The sequence below is a fragment of the Aulonocara sp. 'chitande type north' Nkhata Bay genome, linkage group LG16, assembly GCF_057382095.1.
Source record: "Aulonocara sp. 'chitande type north' Nkhata Bay isolate Kocher_YH1m ecotype deep benthic linkage group LG16, A_spYH_male_GT1.1, whole genome shotgun sequence".
In the NCBI taxonomy this organism is placed as follows: Eukaryota; Metazoa; Chordata; class Actinopteri; order Cichliformes; family Cichlidae; genus Aulonocara; species Aulonocara sp. 'chitande type north' Nkhata Bay.
In genome coordinates, this window is record NC_141359.1 from 16,302,969 (window position 1) to 16,325,335 (window position 22,367).

A 22,367-nucleotide genomic window follows, 5' to 3' on the forward strand; every position below is an offset into this window, starting at 1 on the left:
TTTCGGCTACGAGCCCGACACGAACCCCACGTATTAGCCAGAGGTCCTTTTACTATGGTTCGGAGCCGCGGACCTTCAGTAATAGTAATAAATCACACAGCAATTGTACATTCATGTAGTTGTAAAAAGCATGATAATATATTAAGTAATCCAAAGTATTCAGAATACGTTACTCTCATTGAGTAAGGTAAAAACGTTACAAAATACATTTTGGGGCATGTATTCTGTAATCTGTAGTGGAATATGTCAGGTTTATATTATTGGATTGTCATTTATGCTTAGAAGTATTTACTCATATATGCTTAGAGTTTTATAATCAATTGCATGTTGATAGAGGTCTGATCCTTAGCAGTCTGTAAAGACTCTGTGTGCCTTCCAGAGTGTTCTGGCATACACACTCACATCCTGGGGTCACGAGAATCAGAATCAGAATCAGAATCAGAATACTTTATTGATCCCTGGGGGAAATTATTTTTTGTTACAGTGCTCCATTTTAAACCAACATTAAGACAAGACAGACAATACGCTAACTAAGAATAGTACAATATATACATATATATACATACATACATACATACATAAGTCACTTATAAATAAATATTTGGAAAAGAAACATGTGTATTTGTAGCAGCAAACAGTGTGTTAAGTGGATGCGTTGTACAGGGAGGTCGTACCTTCTTTTATTGTTTTTTGGCATAGCAAACACAAGTATATCTGTTTTAGTCTAAGTGCCTAAGTGTCTCTTCATCAAAACCTGAAACTTTCTTTACTGCTTGCACAACTCTCTGGAAGTTAGCAGGCTTAATAGCTTCTTCCATGTTATGCACTGAGAATTCGGTACGCAGACACAACAACAAACTGCTTTAATCTTGGGTCTTCTCTTCACTTTCAGTGGTCCCACTCCACCATGCAAAACTGCAGCATTATGCTTAAAATTTCCCTTATTTTTCAATTTCTTTAACAGGCTTTTACGCTCGTTTGAGTCTCTAGGCAGGGAAAATGCATGCACAACATCAGGAGCCGTTTTGTGCGTTTTCAGGTGGCGGGAAATTTTAGCTTGTGGTTTGCCACAAAAATAGCAGTAATTTCTTTTACTTAAAGTCATTTTTTCTGATTCAGTTTCGCAAAGCTCACTTTTATCTTGTGGTTTGTCCTTTGTCAAGTTGTGGATTAAATTCGTTGAATCTGATTGTTCATGCGCTTTGGAGAGGTCATCTTGCCATAGCAGACCTTTTGATGTGCTTGGCAATAATGAGATGTCTTCATCTGAATCTTCATCATATGACTCTGAATCTGGCAGATATTCTTCTTCTGATATGCTGTGGTTGCCATCATCATCACTTGATATTTGATCCAGAACTGAATGTGGCAATCCATCCTCCCCTGAATATTCAGAAATTTCTTCTTTCTGGAATGTAAGAATAAAAGTTATTTTAATTGATAAATACTTTAGACAGGTAAAAAATAAACTGAAAAAAAAGTCAAGCCAAATATGAATGGGATACACACCTGTGATGACTGGTGACAATTCTGATTTGCCAATTTTGCAAGGCAGGATTTGTGCCAGACCCCTAAACAAACTGAAACACATTTTGATAGACTTAATTTAGCTTTGCAGTTCTATTTAAGTGAAGTAGTTTTTTGTCAAAGCATTGCAGTAATGTGAAATGCTGAAAAAAAACCCCAAACTGTTCACACTTAAGGATATTTTAATGACTACACATACACTGCTAATCCCCCCCCCCCCTCCCAAAAAAAAAGGACATCCCAGATGTGAATGAATGAATTATTCTTATTAAATACTTTGTTCTTTAGGTAGTTGTAGTTGAATGTGTGTGGCCTCCAGATGCCTGTATGACTTCCCTACAGTGCCTGGGCATGCTCGGGATGAGGTGGCGGACGGTCTCCTGAAGGATCTCCTCCAAGACCCGGACTAAAGCATCTGCCAACCTCTGGACAGTTTGTGGTGGATGGAGTGAGACATGATGTCCCAGATGTGCTCAATTGGATTCAGGTCTGGGGAACAGGCGGGCCAGTCCATAGCATGGGACGGGGCATGGGGCGATCGTGGCTCAAGAGTTGGGAGTTCGCCTTGTAATCGGAAGGTTGCAGGTTCGAGCCCCGGCTTGGACAGTCTCGGTCGTTGTGTCCTTGGGCAAGACACTTCACCCGTTGCCTACTGGTGGTGGTCAGAGGGCCCGGTGGCGCCAGTGTCCGGCAGCCTCGCCTCTGTCAGTGCGCCCCAGGGTGGCTGTGGCTACAATGTAGCTTGCTATCGCCAGTGTGTGAATGTGTGCGTGAATGGGTGGATATGTAAAGTGCTTTGGGGTCCTTAGGGACTAGTAAGGCGCTATATAAATACAGGCCATTTACCATTTTACCATTTGTCATGGAGGAACTGCTGACATACTCCAGCCACATACTCCAGTGTCGTCTCGCATTAGGTGGACCCCAGGGCCAAACGCACCAGCACGTGGTCTCACAAAGGGTCCGAGGAGCTCATCTTGTTACCCAATGACAGTCAGGCTCTCTGGCAGGCACAGAAATGCCACCCCTCACCATTACTGACCCACTGCCAATATGATCATGCTGGAGGATGTTGCAGGCAGCAGAACGTTCCCCACGGCATCTCCAGACTGTCACGTGCTCAGTTTGAACCTCCTTTCAGTTGTGAGGAGCATAGGGTGACAGTGCCGAAGTTGCCAAACTTTGTGTTTTCTGGCAAATGCCAAGCATCCTGCATGGTGTTGGGCTGCAAGCTCAATCCCCACCTGTGGACGCTGGACCCTCAAGCCACCCTCATGAAGTCAGTTTCTGACCATTTGAGCAGACAGATGCACATTTGTGGCCTGTTTGAGGTCATTTTGCAGGGCTCCTCTTGTTCCTCCTTGCATAAAGGTGGAGGTAGCGGTCCTGCTGCTGGGTTATTGCCCTCCTATGGCCTACTCCACATCCAGGTAGCACCTCCATGCTCTGGACACTACACTAACAGACACAGCAAACCTTCTTGCCACAGCTCACATTGATGTGCTACGCTAGATGAGCTGCACTACCTGAGCCACTTGTGTGGGTTGTAGACTCTGTCTCATGCTACCACTAAAATGAAATCACCGCCAGCATTCAAAAGTGACCATAACATCAGCCAGAAAGCATAGGTGCTGAGAAGTGGTCTGTGGTCACCACCTGCAGAACCAGTCCTTTATTATGGTGAATTGACTATAATTTCCACTTGTTGTCTACTCTATTTGCAAAACAGCATGTGAAACTGGTTGTCAGTGTTACTACCTAAGTGAACAGTTTGATTTCACAGAAGTGTGACTGACTTGGAGTTACATCGCATTGTTTAAGTGTTCCCTTTATTATTTTGAGCAGTTTATGTTATGGAATGAGGAATTGAGGACAATCCCAAGTATACCATTTTTACAAGGTCCTGCACCAATGAGGTAATACTACATTTCTTTAATTAGACGTGACCACCCATTAATTAAAAAGGGAGCAGTGTTCATTTCAGCTAGTCTTAACTTGTTGACCTCTATTAATGCTTTTTACTATATACTGTACCTATTCACTAAATGTCTCACCTTTGCACTTATAGCCAAGCCACTTGAGGGAGGAAACCGGTCCCACACACTGAATGCACTTGTCCAAAGAAGATATTGTTGTGCACCCCAGACGATGATTGTGACACTGTTAGCAAAATATTGCAACATTTATTTGTTTTGGACAGTTGGAAAGGTGAGGTGTTTTCAATTCAGTTGCAGATATCAACTAATACACTTCATCCCAGTATAAAATTTGAACGCAATTGACCTCTTCACTTTTTTCTACTGGAACCATTTTACTGGGATTAGGGGAATTGATTCTTTCACTTTGTTGTTATCTAGAATAGCAAATTGAGTTAAAACACTGCAGCTTCTTAAAAATGGCACATGCATTCTTATCTGCGTGAGGGGGGTCAGAGTAAAAAAAACAAAACAAAATAAAAAACAATCCTTCCGTATTTGCTTAACCTTGCAGCTGGAACCTATTCCAAATATGATGGGTGTACAATGCCTCTCACCCAAGTTGTATCTGGCAACTACAGCTTCCGCCAAAAGACATCCAGTTAGTGGGGTTTGCTGGACTGGTAATTCTAAATTGCCCATAGGTGTGAGTGTGGTAGAGTCTGTCAATTTGATACCCTGCGACAGCCTGTCACTCCAATTAACAACTGATTCCTTTGCAATCATCCATCCTCTTCCACTTATCCTTATCAGGATTGTGGGGTAGCAGGTTTGGGGCCTATACCAGCTACCATAGGGCAGTACAACCTGGACAGATCACCAGTCTAACATGGAAGGACAAGCATTTGCATTCACACCAAAGGGCAGTTTTGAATCACCAGTTAACCTAACCCCATAAGCTACATCTTTGGACTGTGGGAGGAAGCCAGAGTACACAGCCAGAGAGAACCCATGCACTACAGCAGTAAAAAGTGCCTAAAACAAGTTAAGTAGTTGTATAGTACTATCTTTTTTTTTTTTTTTTTTTTTTTGCCTGTCCCATTTGGTTCTTTAGCCATCAGAATTGTTGTCTGAAGACCAACAAGGATACCCAATGGATTTACTTTGCCAAATGGATCATCGTGGCATTGCTGTATTGGTCCATTTGGTCGATCTTTGTTTTTATTATTTATCATATTTTATTTTCAGATGTTACAGACGGGACAGACATGAGTGAGGGATAGGAAAGGAAGAAAGAAAGAGGAAGGAAAGGAAAAACAGAAGGGGAGAGGGACAGTGAGAAAGGGGGGGAGAAAAAAAAATCTCCTGGATCACCTGTTGAGAGAAAAATAGAAAACAAGCAAAAAAAACAAAGCAACATACTAAACACAACACCATCGCATTAATCTAGCTAAGTGTAAACAGCAGTAAATACTAAATATTCAATGTTGTTGTGCAGCACGCAGGACAGATGTGCTTCGAAGTAGCGGCCAAGAAAGGTGTAATTTGGGTCTACGAGCAGTGAACACCCGTGTGTACACCTGTGTGGATCAGCATGCTTGTATTCCAAAGGTTTCTCCATGTAACGATCTGCTAGGGAGTGTGGGGGGGCCACAGCCCCGTCCTCCAGGGTGTGAAGCGGGTATGGAGGAGGTCAAACTCTCGACATCCAGAGGCCCCCAGAACACAAGAGACCATGGAAGACCAACAGAGGGGCAGCCGCGCCACTGTTCCAGTAAGAGCTGAGGAGAGTCCCAGATGAGGGTTCACTCAGCAGCCGCGGAGCAGAAGCCAGGGGGAGTTGCAGTGACGCGCCCATGAGCTCCGCCGGCCCCCAGCTGCACCTGAGTGACCGAGCCCCAGGCCGAGAGGCCGGGGGCACCCCACCTCCGAAGGGGCCCGAGCGAGCCCCAGGCTCCAGGCCCCGATAAGCGGCCGCCAAGGAGTGAGCCGGTGTGTACCTGTATAGTACTATCTTAATGTTCAAGCCTGAGTTTCATTTCAACATAGAAACAAAGCACATGCAGTCAGTTCTGCATGCTGTAGGTCAAACTGTCAAAAAATACGAGAAGACCCCTCCTAAAACCAGAGTGATGTCACCATGAAGCAAACTTTGACGGAGTCCCCCAATAACAGTGTTGTCCTCCTAAGTCACATTTGGGTGGTTAACACACACACACACACACACACACACACACACACACACACACACACACACACACACACATACGGGTCTATGTGGTATGGAGGGACTATACTATGTCAATCCGCCCGGTGGTGGTTTAAGTGGACTACCGTTTTCAAAGGACTTAGAGCCAAGGGAGTGAGGTTAAAGTGTTTGAAAAAATCTGAAAAAAAATTGGGTCACTTCAGACCTCATACACTCCCTATAGAAGTCTAGATACACTGATACACACCAACCAGACTCTATTGTGTTTTCTGGAGACATTGTCCACTTGACAACGATGTGTTTTATGAGGTCCAAAAAAACCCAATATTGGGTCTTTAAAGGGACAATGATGTAATTTTTAAATAGGTCATCATTACCATGAATACACATCTGACAGGACACAGGATTACTGGAACATCATTTTATTAGTGTTCTTGGATCTGAACATTAATTTTAACCATAAATAAAAAAGAAATCTATGGACAAAAATGCCCACGCTTCCCACAGAAATATAAAAATATAGAAGACAGAAAAATTAAAAACATTTAAAATGAATTTTTGGTGGCTAGTTTCCCTTCATTTATGTGGTCTTTAAAATGCCTCATCACTGCAGCAACCTCAGCCTCGGACCACATGTTTTTGGGAGCTCTTTGGGAATTGTGGGATTGAGCAGCATTTTTATCTGGAAGATATAAAGTAGTAGTAGTTTAAACAAACAAAAAACCAAACAAAAAAAACAAAAAACATATGCTTGTTTAAAGAATGGATGCTACCCTGTACTAACTTCTGAAATGTGTTGCTACCATCGATATCAAAACGAGCTAAAATTCTCTTTGAAAATTTATTAAATTTCTAAAATGAGACAACATTTAGTGTTCCACTGTGAATAAAAGACTGAATAAAAGTCTCTTGATGTATGCTCAATCATCCAGGTGAGTAAATCCCAAAACGTTGATTCTGTTAATCTGGACGTAGCGTTTTCAGTGGGAGAAACATTTTGTCACTCATCCAAGTGACTTTTTGCCACCACTCTGCAGTTTGCCATATGTTGCAAAGTGAAACAATAGACTTCAAGAACCTTAAAGCACAAACATCTAAGTGACGAAACATTTCTCCCACTGAAAAAACTACGTTCAGATGAACAGAATCCACCTTTTTACTTACTTACCTGGATAATGAGAATGCATCATGCAAGCACCATAGTATGTCACATGAAGTAGTCTGTAGACAGGCCTCACCCAGTCATTAAATTGTTTGTCAGCTATACAATTACCCTTGAGCTTCTTAGAATAATAGACTACGCATAATGGCTGTGATGTGATGATTCCGTCAAATCCCTAGAATTAAAGCAGGAAGTCTACTTTAACACATATGGATATTGTTTGATTTTAAAATCCATTGTGGTGGTGTACAGAGACAGAATTGCAACGAAATTACAAAGAACGTGTCCATAAGCTTAGAGAACCAACTGCACCCCTTACCTTCAGAGGTAACTTGCTAATAGTCTCACTTGCTGCAGGCATTGTGAGTGGTCCTTCATCTGCTGATTACACAATTTGATTAAGTTTTAATATTTGTAACAAACATTTTATCCACAGAAACCAAGCTAGTGGTAACTTACCACAATCTACAGTGTCTTGGAGCTGCGCTGTGTTTGTGGAATCAGCTACTGCATGTACAGGCTCACTGGTGCCACACGCCGACATTGTGAGTGCTATGTCATCATCTGATTCACTCTCACCGTCCTTTGTTTCAGCATCACTTAATGCAATTTCATCTGAGAAATTGTGGAAAAAAACCCCAAAAAAAACTAACACAAACCCCCCAAAAACCTCACATTAACAACGAGATATGATAAAATACAGAACAAATACTGGAAATTATAGTACATAGTTTTACTATTTAAGGCCACCACTCTGCAGTTTGCCAAATGTTGCAAAGTGATGAAACAATAGACTTCAAGAACCTTAAATCATGGACATTTAACAGAATGGTCTGTGCTTTTAGGTTTTAATTCTGTTGATAAAGCATAATATTCAACTACTGCCCTAATATTTGCTCCTTTCAATACAAACCTTCTATTTTGATCTCATCCAGTGATTTCCCCTGGATCTGGGAAAGATGTCCTTTTTCCAGTGTTAAAAGCAGTTTGGAAATCTTGGCCAGCTGTGTTGTGGGAACTGGTAATCTGTAGAATTCGCGGTGAACGCAGATATCATGACCCAGGAAATCTGCAACCTGATCAAGTTCGTTGTTTTTCAAATTAAGGACTTGTGAGAGTGTGGCAACATGTTTTCTGAGCTGTGTCGATCTTAGATACTCAGGCTGCTTTGCTCCACACTGGTGTGCATGAACACGCAAGGAGGCCATTCCTCTGTAATGACTCATTGATCGGGGTCTTGCAAAGAGGTAGATATTAGTGGCACAAATACCACAGTCAGGCCTCCTACTAACCAGTAGTGACAGAGCATCCAGCATGCTTGGTGTTAGCAGAACTGGAACATTTCTGTCCCTTTGTAACTATTTCTGTAGAATAGAAATAATGGGAAAGAGTCTCTGTTCCATTTCTGAGAGCCCCATGGCAACATCTGTGTGGAGTGCTGTTTTGTCTCTTTCAAGAAAACTTTTGAGGCGCATCTTTGAAACCTCTTCAGAACATCTTTGATTGAACACAATGATTTGTGAGAGTGTAACTTGTGCAAGTTGGGCATAATTCTGAGCTGTGGCTTCGTTCTCCAAGCTGCAAAAGGCACTTTCTGCAGATTTTTGAAGGTAGTGATGGAGAATCCGAACATCTTCTGTAAAGGGCAATGTTGATGTCTTGTTAAACTTTGCCTCACTCATTGTGTTCAAGGCACGGTGAGACACCATCTCGGACCATTTGGAGACATACAACTTCTTGAACACATCAGTGGACTTGATTAGGGCTTCATCCTCTGTCATGAGGGCATGACAATGGATAATGTCAGACATTTTATGCAGTGTATGTCCCAGTTTCAGCGCAAGGCTTGGAGTTTTGTATGACGATGGACTGCTGGACTTCCAGACCAGCAGGTTTAGGGAAGTCGTTTATGGGGTCACATCTTCGTCCAGTCCTCTCCCTCATGCATGAGTAACACAAAGAACTTTGGTAACTTGTGTCTTGCTTTTGCTGTGTAGTAGAATTGTCTTGAATGTTCCAGCGAATAGGTTTATGCTACGAACCTATCAGAATACATTTTAAAAGTAACCTTCCCAACACTGGTTAACATACACAGTATTACTCCTATACAACTGGACTTAACTCTGCACTGAGATAAGTCATCCTCTCATGGTCATTAGAAATACATTAAAAACACTTTTTTAAACACTTTGCTTTTCAGCCCCAGTGATGTACATCATTTGTATGCTGTCTATATAATACCATACACAGAAATTGTATGAAATGCACATTGGGTGTGATGGTTGCTTACATTAAAGTGTCCTTAAATATCTTAAATGCTTTCATAAAATATTATGTTTCTCCATGAATTTAAGAAGATCAGAACAAAATAAACACTGCTCACAGATACGGAGGATGAACATAGACTTACAGGAAACAGCAAGATGTTAGTGATAAAAGATGGTTTCCTGGCAAAAGCCAGTCATAATTTGATAACAAGGACACCCACAGTACAGGCACATTATGCAACAGCAGCTCTGTACTGGATGAGTTACAACATATAGTCATGCGAAAAAAATAATCATCCATTATTGCTATGAAGTCTGGTAAAAAACTAAGTGGACAACATAACCCCGAACAAGTAGACACCATAATCCACAACATTCACAAACACTAATTATCATCCATCCATATTCTTCAACATATCCGGGACTGGGTCAAGAGGGCAGCAGCCTAAGCGGAGAAGCCCAGACCTCCCTCTCCCCAGCCACCTCCTCCAGCTTGTCCAGGGGGACACCAAGGTGTTCCCACCAATCTGTCTGTCGATCTCCGGCTCCCTTCTCCCATCACTCATGAACAAGACCCCGAGATACTTAAACTCTGCCACTTGGGGCAGGAACTCATCCCTGACCCAGAGTGGGCACTTCACCCTTTTCTGGCTGAGGACCATGGCCTCAGATTTGGGGGTGCTGATTCTTATTCCCACTGCTTCACTTACGACCTGCGGTCTAGAGCGTCCTAGTGCCACGTGCACTTACACTTACGCTGAATATCAGATGAATGAATATTTCATCATTGCCTTCACACTGTTGGCCTCAATAGGTTATACATGACTAACTTTAGTTCTTGCTATGTTCCCCCCTGTCCTTTTTGTTGCCTTTTTTCCTTGTTTTTTTTTTTCTACCTATTTGTTATTTTTCCCTCTCCATGTTTATGTATTTGTGCTTATGGAGGGTGTTGTCATCTATTAGCATGGTAGTGGCACTCTTGGTAGTTAAAAATAGGATTCTCACAACCTGTTTATCAATAAAAGGCAAAATCAGATAAAGGTCTTCTAATTGCCACTCTCCACTTGTGCTAATCTAACATTTTTAGGAGCTGACCTGTTGTTTTTGTGCTGTTTCCAAGAAATTATAATGTTTATACAAGCTTCTGGATGTTTTAAAAAGCAAGAGCGAGAGGGAGAGAAATTCTCCCCTTTTAGCACTTTCATGTGTAACGTTATTATCTCATTCTTGTGTTGAGGTTATTTTTAATCACACAAATGTCTCTGCAGCAATGACAGTAAATAATCCATCTTTAAAAACTGATTAAAAATACTATCTAGCATGTTTCTATATAGTTTCTAAATAAGAACTTAAAGGTCTTAGGCAGGAGCCTAAAGTTTTAATTGCTAACTTTCTGATTATTTTCTTTATATGAATCTGAAATCTGAAACTTTAAAGTTCTTAAAAAAAACTGCGTAAAGAAATTTAACTTTTATTAGTTTTCATGTGACTATCATATACAAAATTATCTTTAGAAAGGATCAGATCCACTTTTACTGGTAAATTAGTGCTGTGAAAATCATATCAACATCTGAAATGTGTGACATCCTCAGAAGTTCAAAAAAAGAAGAACTTGAAACTACTGATAATTTGAGGTTACAAGCGCTGAGCTACAGATCTCACCATTTAGGAAATAGTTTGCCTGCTTGTGAGCAATGGAGGAAATTTCTGCCAGTGCTGAATCTGCTGAACAAGACAACCCAAAACTGTCAACACATCACACAGGTAGGAAGTGATAGATTTATTTTAACAGCTGTTGTTACTGTTGTATAATTCAGTCTTTTTTTTCTTCTCTTTTCAGGTCCAAAGAGCCGTAAGGAGAATCGTTATTTAGGTGTTATTGTGCTGTGGAGTCTGCTGGGTGTTTTACTTCTTATTGGATTTGTAACTTATGGTGTCCACTGTGAGTCTGATTCTTCATAAATAATTGTTCAAACTGCCACTGAGTGCTGAATTAATATTTGACAAGCTAAGCAATGTTCAAAGTTTTTATGGTTTAAAATAAATCAGAAGCAGTCTAAGTATGAATGCACAAGATGTTTTGTGTCTCAAAAGCCTGCCCTAATTTATTTATTTCAGACTTTATTATGATTGAGGAAAGAGACAGCCTGAATGCAAATCTCTCCACTGTGAGTAAAAAACTTGCCGTCATGACTGAGGAAAGAGACCTGCTGCGTGCCAACTTCTCTGAAAATCTCAAAAAGCTTGAAGTGCTTCTGAGTTCTCTGAGTGAGTCCTTTTATTTACCGTTGTCTTTACAGTGATTCAATTCTCTAGCAAATACTGTTCTCCTTTTCTCTCACTGAGAAGAAACTTAATTAACTTAAATTAATTAAACTTAAATGCTTAAGAGACCAAATATGCATTGTCATTTGGGATTGTGGCTCTTCAAGACTTTGCACTCACTGAAATTATTCGAAATTCATAAAGTCAACCCAAGAAAGTTGCTGGATGATATTTCATTTAATTTATTTCCATCCAGCCATTCGCTTGCGCTTATCCAATTCAGGGTCACTGGAGCCTTTCCCAGCTACCATAGTGCAAGAGGCAAGGTACAACCTGGACAAGTGGCCAGTCTATTGCTGGGCCAACACATAGAAACACACAACACACAAACACACAACCATTCACACTCACATTCTCACCTATGAACAATTTAGATTCACCAATTAACCTAACCCCAGTAGTAGCAACATTGCCGACTGCATCACAAAATCAAACCAGTACAAAAATGCTGAAATTGATTCCTTTATAGAAATTGTAGTTACATCTATAAATTTATGAGTCTACAACAAATAGACCTTAATATAGGTAGTTACAGTCATTCCATCTAAAGTCAGACATTTTTTTTCTTTAGAACATTCTGCTTGACCATCACACATTTACATACAAATTTTATGGTTCAGAGTTTGAACACATCTAATGGGTTTTGTGATAATTTAGCTTCATATATTTCAAGATATATATCTATATATAGCACTTTTCTACTCTGCTTGAGCAGTCAAAGCACTTTTTTCAACATGCCTCATTCATCTAGTCCAGGGGTCGGCAACCTGCGGCTCTTTTGTCCTTGTACTGCGGCTCCAGGTGGTTTGGGAAAATAAATTCGAAGTATTTAGCTGAAGTGTATTTTATTTGTGTTTAGTTCTTTTTTTTAACTTGTAGTTCTAAATTGGAAGATTATTGTGATATTGAAATATAAAAATTAAATTATATTTTATTATTTTTCATTGCTCAAAATAAGCATCACACTCGCAGAAGTCGGTATACCTGTAGAAACGGCGTGCATTTATCGAGACTTTCAACCCCAGATATGCCAATTATGGATCTTCGGATCCACATTATGTCGGCAGCTGTTCTCCACCGTGAACTATGTTAAAAACAAAAACCGCTCATGCCTCACAGATGACAACTTATAGTCCTGCGTAAAGATGAAAGTGACTTCGTACAGCCCCGATTTGCAGATGCTGTGCGCAGAGGTTCAGGAGCAGAAGTTCCATCGTAAACGTACCACGGCAGACCCGACAACGTTTCCATGAACATGCTTTTCAGCATCTCTTTATTGACCACTTTTCACACGGTTGCTGTACGCATACAGCTGGCTGTAGCTTTTCAGCTCACAGGCCGAAAACACAACAGCAGAGAAAGCACAGACTTTAAGGCAGCGAGGCGTGATTGCTGGTGCCGCTCAGGAGCGTCCGCCTCCCCTGCAGCGGCGCTGCAGACCACGCCCCGCCACACACATTAACCAGGTAAAATACACATTTAGGCAGAATTTTGCAAATGTCTATTTTTTTTAGCAGCATAGTGCTTTTTTTCCAATTACTTTTTAAAAGTCAGTTCAAGGCTCCAAAGGCGATATGAGGGTGGCGGCTCACAACAGTTTTTGTTTGCTACATGGATAATTTTAGTTCAGCTGGGTGTCTTTCCTTTTGTTATATTTCTTTAAGACTTCAAAATGTGATTTTCTCTGTAAAACTTAATGGATTTCACACACCTTAGTTGCTCTGTGGATTCTTTTAAAAAGCAGTTAAAAACTTTTCTGTTCAAACAAGCCTTTTGTTGATCTACGTATTTTATATTCTTTACATTTGATCTTTTACATTGTGTATAATGTCCATTGATTGTATTGTTTATTTTAACCCTTGTATGGTGTTCGGGTCTGTGAGACCCGTTTTCAGTTTTTTTCAAAAGAAAAATTAAACAATTAATTATTTTTTCAACCTGAAATTCATTGGCTTTGGCTTATTTTCTGTGAAGAACATAAATCCGAACTAATTTTCAATGACCTCATACTGTACCTCCCCCCACGCATTTACATTACATACAAGGTGTTCGGGTCCACTGGACCCAGGTCTAATAAAAGTGTTGAAAGTGCAGGTCCTGTGTTCCCACACTCTGTCTTCCTCCTTTCTGGTGCTGCTGATAGTGTTTTCTTCGCCCCCCTGCTCCCGCACAAAGTTGCAACATTGTTGAAAATTCAACTATCAACACGTCTGCTCTGACATTCCCGCACATTTTACCCTCTTTCTTGAGGGATCCAAATTTTATTTTCTCATACCCTGTCCCACCTGCAAATTAGGGGCATAATACTATAAAAAAGACTTTGCCAGTGTGGTTCTTTATCACAACTGATCAAGATGGCAAAAGATTATCTGCTGCGAGGGCCATCCAATTGATTTTGGAAGAGAGGAGCTTCGGATGATGATGTTGACAAAGAGGTTTCAGAATATTTCACATTTCTGAAAATTCAGAGTCTGACAGTGACTTTGAAGAAGAGGATGAGGTTGAGCACCATTTAGTAACAAAACGAAGACGAGTACCCCATCTGTAGCCAGCTCCAGGACCAGAACAAGCCCACCAGACAGCAAGTGAAGAAATATGGATGTCAATAACTGGTGAAATTGAATGGTCTTCTTGCCCAAGAAATGAGCCACCCTGCAGAGCTGTTACTGGGATAAGCCAGGGCCAACACGGCTGACAGTTACTCATGTGCAGGACATCAAGTCTTCATTTGAGCTTTTCATCCCAGATTCCATCCAGAAAATTATTCTGGATTGCAGTAATCTAGAAGGAAGGTGTGTTTTTGGAGAGAGGTGTAAGCAGATGGACCAAATTCATCTAAGAACCCCAAAGGCCTACTTTGGGGTTCTTATCCTTGCAGGAGTTTTCAGGTCCAAAGGGGAATCCACAGAATCCCTGTGGGATGCAGAAACCGGCAAGAACCTTTCCGTGCATCAGTGTCTCTGGAAAACTTCCACAAAATTTCCAGGATTATCCGTTTTGATAACCGAGACGACAGACCAGCTCGACGGCAGAGAGACAAGCTAGCTGCCATCAGGACAGTGTGGGATAAGTGTGTGCACCACCTCCACCTGTTTTACAAATCTGGGCCTAATGTCACCATTGATGAGCAGCTGATCCCATTTAGTTGTGAAACATGTTGCTTCACGTGTAAATGTGTTGTGTCTTTCCACTCACTCCACTTGATTATAACTGATTTTTTTTTTATAACATTTTATAAAAACAAAAAAACAAAAAACGAGAAGCACATTAATTCATAAATGTGATCTAACAAAGGTAAAGGGAAAAAATTAACCATGTTTGCTGTTCATATGGCTTGTAATTGGGATGAAGTAAATATCTGTTGAGTAATTTAACATAAAATTGTTTGATAGTGTTAATTTGGAAAGCCAAAACTCTAGCGGGTCCACCAGACCCATGAACACTGGCTGAGTAACAAAAATATGAACACCACACAAGGGTTAATATTTTGTGTACAGCGCTTTGTGACTGCCTGTCTGTTAATAAATAAACTTTACTTACTTACTTACTTTAGTTGTTCACACAAAGCATAAAGGTAAAAAAAAACAATATATACAGTGTTATCTTCATTTTAGATGTCAAAAAGTATTTGCGGCTCCCAGTGTTTTCTTTTGCGTGGAAACCGGGTCCAAGTGGCTCTTTGGGTGTTAAAGGTTACTGACCCCTGACTAGGGATGGGTATTGATAAGATTTTCACGATTCCGATTTCATTTTCGATTCTGTTTAACGATTCTTTATCGATTCTTATTTTTAAAAAAGGAGAACACTAAGGGTGATTAGCTTAGAACTTTGTTTTATATCTTCTCTTTGAACAAGATAGAAATTTAGGAGTAACATGGCCTTACAAACCCAACAGTGAGATCTTAAGAGATCCACAGCCTATGGCTCTTTAATGGGGTGTCACAGAGTCCCCAGGAAAAATTTTTTTTAAATGTAAAACAATAAAATAAATATGATCATGATTTCTCGGAAATGTAGTGATTCATTTTCCAAACAAATGATGTAATCATTTTCTTCTGACTTAACACATTTTTAAAATCAAATTTCAGTCATTAGGAAAATATCATATGAACCATTATCCGTATCACTGCTTGTCACTATAAAGCTGCAGTGCAGCAGTGTACCTTATGCTTGTCACAAATTTACATATACAAATCTGAATGGTACTAAAATAATTTAAGGGCTGTATTTCATCGACACATATGTGAAATGTATTTAATGGTGTTTAGTGACTTATAAAATGATTGAATCCACAACAAGTATCCTTAATGTATTTTCATTAAGGAAGTTGAAAAGGAAGCTGATAGCCCTTACACTGACACTACATATTCTTATTTTTATCTCAATATCCTTTAAATCTTTTTTTAACTGTTATTTTACTTGTTTCATCTGTGGTCATGTTTGATTCAGTTGTGATGCATCTTTTCACCGAGACATCACTTTCTGATCTACAGGTTTGTTTAGAGATTCACAAATCACTGAGTCTCTAAACACAACCTTCTATCAGTTTCACCCAGTTATTAGAAGTTAGGAGCAGTTACTGTAGCTGCATTTTGCATATTGCGTAAAACTTAGGTAGATTGCAGTTTAATTTTTTTACTTTTACTCTGGGAAAGACAGCAACAATAGTGAGATGTTAACCTGCAGAAGACTGATAATAACAGACCTTCTTCACAGACCTTCATTATTATTATTATTATTATTATTAATAATAATAATAATAATAATAATAATCTTTTTTCTTTCAAGATATTTGTCTGACATGGAAAACTGTTTTCTTCTGCACACATCAAATTCAATATTTCACCTTCTAATTCTCAGAGAGGCATTTAAAGCACTTTTGGATTGGCCTCACTTTTCAGAGACGTCCCTTCTTTATTTACAGTTTATGGTTGTGCCAAAGTTCTAATTTGGATTTGGAATGACTGATATTGATTGATATAGATATTGACACAGTATAACATTTAACTTTTCAAAATGTGTTTTTTGTGAAACTGTATTTATTGTATTGAGTCATGGGTTGTTGTTGTTGTTGTTGTTGTTTTTGTTTTGTTTTGGTTGCTGTAATACACTGATCACCCAACATGAGAAATATAATGTAGTGATAATAAATATAAAGATATATAATAGATATATGTAATATATAATCAATAGAGAAGAAAAGGAAAAAAGTATTTTTTATATATATTAATACAACTGAATTAATATCTAATTTATTTATATTTGATATTAATCTAAATATGCAAGATAATGCTTGGAAAAACTTGAAATAAATATTTTCTAGTACACCCCATGTCCCCCCCCTCCCACCTTAGATTCACCCTTAGATTAGTAGGATGATTTAAGCAATCTACCTAACCATCCTATCAGGCTAAGCTAGCAGTTCATCTGCATATTTTAACTTTATTACCTTTATTAGTCGGATGTAGCTTTATTGCAGATTTTTGCTGTGTAAATCGAATAAGTCAGATGAGAACAGCTGCAAATAATTTTTTTCATGGTGGAGTTTGTTGAACAGCTGGCTTCATTAAGGACTCCTGGCAGGTTCCCAGTAAAGTTTTAGCCACAAGTGCTGCTGTTTTGGATGCAACAAACCAAGACCAAACATGCTTTCTTCACTCCGCCTGAGCTCACCCTCTTCATTAAGGTGGGGGGAGGCTAACATAAAACCATGTATTTAGCTAACTCTGACGTGAATAGAAGATGCTTTTATAACGTCATTTTCAGATTTAAAGTCAAATAATATAAAAAAAACTCTGTTCAATTTTTTTCTTTTGTAGGCTAGTAAAAAAATGCACAAGGCAAATATCAGAACACTGATATGCTCTCGTTTCTTCATTGCAACTCCCACATGCTCCTCTAAAGGCTTACAACAACACATTTACTAGAAAACTAAAGCACACAGACACAGGCACAAAAACACTTACACAAAAACACCTCATCCAGGAGATAAAATACTTTTTGCTTGTTTGTTTTTTGTCTCCTAATAATGTTTAAAACCTTGGAATGATTAGTTTAGGCTGTATTATTTCATTGGGCACTACTGCACTTGACATCATATATTTATTTTTGCATCTAAGAATTTTTTTAATATGGCCTGTAAATACATGAAAGAGTTGCAACAGCAATTTCTAAAATATAAACTGATAATGAGTTCATTTTAAAAGACTTGTGATTTTTTTCTTTTGAACATTTATTATTGCCCATTAATAAGAAAAAAGTACTTTTTATCTGATTACTGAATGGAATAACTGATTATTAAAATATTGGTTGCAGCCCTAAAATAGATTAAGTACAAAAACTGTCACCATAGTAAATATACACAGGCAAACAAATATAAAAGTCAGGAGGTGAATAAACTATAGATAAATCTAATTAAACAGATCAAATGAGCATTGTTGTAAGGTTCATTAAATATTTTTCATTAACCTTACTGAAATATTACTTGTTTTTAATTTCTTCTAGTTATACAATGTCCTGCAGGATGGAGTAATTTCAGCTATAGCTGCTATCTCCTCTCTGGAAGCTCTGGTCCCTGGGATGCAGCCAGAAGGGACTGCAGAGACAGAGGAGCAGATCTGGTGGTTATTGATTGCGCTAAAGAACAGGTACAGTTCCTATGTATGTGTTTTACTGTGTTTATACATGAATATTCATATTCGTACCCCTCATTCATTACTTCTGAGTGTGATGAAACCTGCATTTTTGGAATTTGTGAGATGTCTAGTTTTAGCGGTGTGGTGGTTGTTGAAATGGTTTTGTGAGCTTCCAGCTAAGATTCTGCTGTTCTGCCGCTCAGACACTGAGCAATGGCTCTGTGCTACATGCATCTCTGCCATTCAAAGACACTTTGTATATAGATTATTTTCATTCAATACTAAATTGTAAATGTTGTTTTCAAGGAAGCAATTTTTTATTCAGTGTCCTCATAAATCCCTTATTTTTACGCATTTGCTACTACTAGATTAAACACACATGAGGTTTAAGGCGTGGACAAGTTTGAAACCTTTTGTCCTTAAAAATGGAAAATTGCTGAAAATAAAAACAGCTATCACTTCAGTCTTTTATTTTAGCTCCTAATTTGATCAATTCTGCTCTCAGCTTTGCGGTCTCCTGTATGCTGCACGTCTCGTTTATGCTCCTTTCTTCACTTTTACTTGACAAGCTTCCATCTAGGCTTTCAGCAGGGCTGAAGATTCAGCTCCCAAATACTGACGGACCTATAATAATTGACATATGAAATTATTTTGCAGCCAGTTATAATTGATTATATAGTAAATTTAATTGTTAACTACAATTGAGCTGTTTTGGCAAATACATCTTCAGATGAGAACTAGAGGGTGGGTCAAAGCAGGAGAAAAACTATGAAAAATGACATTTTACAGCAAAGCAAACAAACATACTATACATATTTTTATGTCCCAGCAATTATTAAACCCTGAAACAGCGGTTACTCCATCTCACTCTGGATACTGTGGAAGAAGTCTAGTGTGTGTGTAGTATAATGGTATAGCTTACCACAGACATGAGCGAAAAAAGATAAATATGGAGCCATACAGGCTCGGACGTGACCGGATTAACAAGGCCTGCGTCAGGTGTTGAGGTACCAGAACATTCTGATGAGAAGTGGGCTGCTCCCTGAACTTAGATGGATGATATCCATCTTAGATGGATGATATCCATCTAAGTCCAGTACCCATCACTGTGATTTAACCATCACAGTGATTATCACAGACCCTGAACATGGTCTAGTAATCATCACAGTGAAGAGTTAGACAGCACCAGACTTCACCATGGCTACACCTACTGGCTGAAGGGGCTGAGTATTCACTGAGTCAATGAGAGACACTCTGAATGGATGACTGAAGGCCAGAGAGTCCTGATCCCCAAATACCCCAAGAAGGGACTGGTCCTAGCCTTGGTACCAAATGGGAGCTTTTGTCAAGCATCGTAGTGGGTAAGCTATGGTTCATTACATGAGCGGGGCACAGAAAGGAGGCTACTGGTAGACCGAGCAGTTGTCTGAGACAGCAAGACTAGGCTCAGCAACCTGTGCGCTGCCTGGATAGATGCCCCACACCTGGGTTCCTGGAATGCCTAGAACTATACAAAATCAACAGGACCCTAAGAGCCGTCATCAGGAACTCAATGTGTATGTGGCGTACAACACTAAAGCCCATACATTAGAGGCCAACTTCAAGCCCATAGCACAAGTCACCATGAAGTGCAGGTTCTACCAAGGAGATGCACTGTCTCCACTGCTGTTCTGCATAGGCCTGAAACCGCTCAGTGAGATCACTGACAAGATTGGCTACGGATACTGACTACAGAATGGGCCAATCGTCAGCCACCTCCTCTACGTGGATGACATCAAGCTGTATGCCAAGAGTGAATGTGACAGAGATTCGCTGATCCACACCACCAGGATACACAGCAATGACATCGGAATGTTGTTTGGACTGGAGAAGTGTAGTTGGATGATAACGAAGAGAGGGAAAGTAGAACTGAAGGGATCAAACTACAAGAAGGCAACAACAGGTACTTGTAGCTGGGGTACTCAAGGGCAAATGGGAACCATAAGGAGAACACTAGGAAAGTTGCAACCACCAAGTACCAGGCAAGTCCCGAGGAGTCAGCTGAAAGGTAAGAATAAGATCCGGGCTGTCAACACCTATGCCCTGCCTGTTATCAGGTACCCTGCAGGGATAATAAGCTGGCCAAAGGAGGAGATGAATGGCTCACTAGAGCCGGCCAAAGCAGCGAACTCCCAGCACATTGTTGTCAAACCCCCCGCGGTCTTTCGCTACTCAGGTTAAACATGATATATAAGTCACTTAGTTAACTTCAAAATGTTATTGTTTGGCTTTTTTCAGTGTTTTGTTTGTGAGTAAATTGGTTTGGCTGAGATTAAAGTTTTCACACAACTGAATAAACGTCAAACAGATAACTGATTAAAGAGAAGTGTGAGATGGTAGAGATTTTACTCCAGTGTCCAGTGTTATATTTTAGGGAGCAAAGAGCAGACGGCTGAGTTTATTAAACTCCACCAAGACAATCTGCAAATTTCATTAAAGTGTATGTATAAACTAAATAAACTAAATTCCCAAATGGGAATTCATGTTTTTGTTCTTTCTGAACAGGAGTACCTTACTAGGCTCACCAAAACATCGACTTGGATTGGTTTACATGATATAGAAGAAGAGGGAAAATGGAAATGGGTAGACGGAACTCCTCTTAATCTGAAGTAAGCTGTCATTTTGGCAGATTATATTAATTATATTTATAATACATGCTGCTCACAAATAAACTCACTAATAGACTTAGATGTCAATCGCTGAAAATCATAAAAATTGACTTATTTTGATAGCCTTATGGTGGTCATACATGATATTAACTAAGCATTTTAGAATGAAGAATGTACTTTTAGCTGCTTCCTTATTTGCCATGGGGTTACCACAGCAGGTGAAAACACAGGGTTTTGATTTAGCACAGATTTTAACCTGGTTAATTGTCTCCTGGAATTAAACTGGGGATATTATTTGTGTAAGTCAAATGTGTTAACCACACAGTTAAAAATGAATAACAGAAATAAAACCACATATAGGAGACACCAGCCAACACTACCATCATCTCCTGACAGGGAAAAACAAACAAACAAACAAAAAACACAGAGTAGCTTATTTTTTTTTCACCAAGTTTTGTTTTGCATTTTGTTGCAATTTGTTCTTAACAGCTACAGAGTTTGTAGATCCATAAATTCAGTGGATTAATCAAGCCAGGAAACTGATTTTATCATCTGTAATCTTTGATGTTATAAAAATCTTTTCATCCTTTTCTTGCTTTTATAAATGTTTCAGAACTAATTATTTTCTCAAAGATAATAATTGTGCTCACTGATCTGTCAGGTACTGGGCAGATGACCAACCTGATAATGGCAGTGGAGACCCACGGTGGGGTGAAGAGGACTGTGCTCATATCAGGACATCTGACAGCACTTGGAATGATGTTTCATGCAGGAAGTCTCTGCCGTGGGTCTGTGAAAAAATACCATAATACCCACTCCTGATCCTTTATCATTTATTATTTTATTTTTGTTTTATTCCTCTCTGAATACCTATTTAGCTAAAGCATTGCAGTGCTGAGTTGTAGCTATAGCTATATACTGTTCACTTTTATAAATAGATTTACTTCCTGTTGTAAAAAAAGAAAACATAATTTAGCACATGAACTGAGGTCCAACTGCTGACTGCCTTTTCTGATATATCAGTTAATTTTACATTTTAAGAGAACCAGTGGCCAAAGCAGAACTACAGCAGATTCTCTGGCTCACCGCATATTAGTCATATGTTTATGGATAATCAGAAGTTGTCACAATATGTTAGTAGTTATACTGATGTCAGGATATTGTCCTCAGTCAACAGGTCCTTTTATGGCAGCAATGAAATGCAGTGGAAATGGGTTTTTTGGGATTAAGTTCATTTTCATGGCAAAGAAGGACTTTTCAATTCATCTGATCACTCTTCTAAACGTTTTGCATTATAAGCAAATTGCTATCATAAAAACAAAAAGCAGCAAACTTTGTGAAAACCAATATTTGTGTCATTCTCAAAACTTTTTGCTACAACTGTACCATGTGACTTGCTGCAATGCAGGGATATTGCGTTTTTGTTTTGTGTGGGGTTTTTTTTCCTGGCTTGTTGTTGCAAGCAGTAAAGCTGGGCTGATTGTTTATGATTAATAAATGATTAAGCACAAGTCTGTAAATCACATCTTATGTGCACTTTGGTTTAATTAATTACGTTTGTTCTTTCCACCATGAAAAGAGGAAGAGAGGGCCACCGGAACAGTCTGACAAAGGTTGTATCAAAGTGTTTTTCCTTAAAAAGTAAAAAGAGTGAATTTTGTATATACACTGCAGCTCC

General features: G+C 39.3%; 1 protein-coding gene across 1 annotated transcript; it reads left to right on the forward strand.

The window, feature by feature from the left end:
- Nucleotides 1-10,738: 10,738 nt before the first annotated feature.
- LOC147311219 (C-type lectin domain family 4 member E-like) lies at nt 10,739-22,335 on the forward strand. Its single transcript, XM_086266258.1, has 6 exons — nt 10,739-10,845; nt 10,922-11,023; nt 11,200-11,349; nt 17,911-18,053; nt 20,586-20,689; nt 21,351-22,335. Exons 1-6 carry the CDS (start codon nt 10,776-10,778, stop codon nt 21,496-21,498), a joined length of 717 nt encoding a protein of 238 aa, XP_086122384.1. The 5' UTR covers nt 10,739-10,775; the 3' UTR covers nt 21,499-22,335.
- The last annotated feature ends 32 nt before the right edge of the window (nt 22,336-22,367 follow it).

Excerpts from the sequence above, each read along its gene's own strand:
- LOC147311219 (XM_086266258.1), top strand. The coding sequence starts at position 10,776 with ATGGAGGAAATTTCTGCCAGTGCTGAATCTGCTGAACAAGACAACCCA. Across the intron at positions 11,350-17,910 it reads AGTGCTTCTGAGTTCTCTGA|TTATACAATGTCCTGCAGGA; the intron begins GTGAGTCCTTTT and ends AATTTCTTCTAG. Across the intron at positions 20,690-21,350 it reads GGAACTCCTCTTAATCTGAA|GTACTGGGCAGATGACCAAC; the intron begins GTAAGCTGTCAT and ends CTGATCTGTCAG.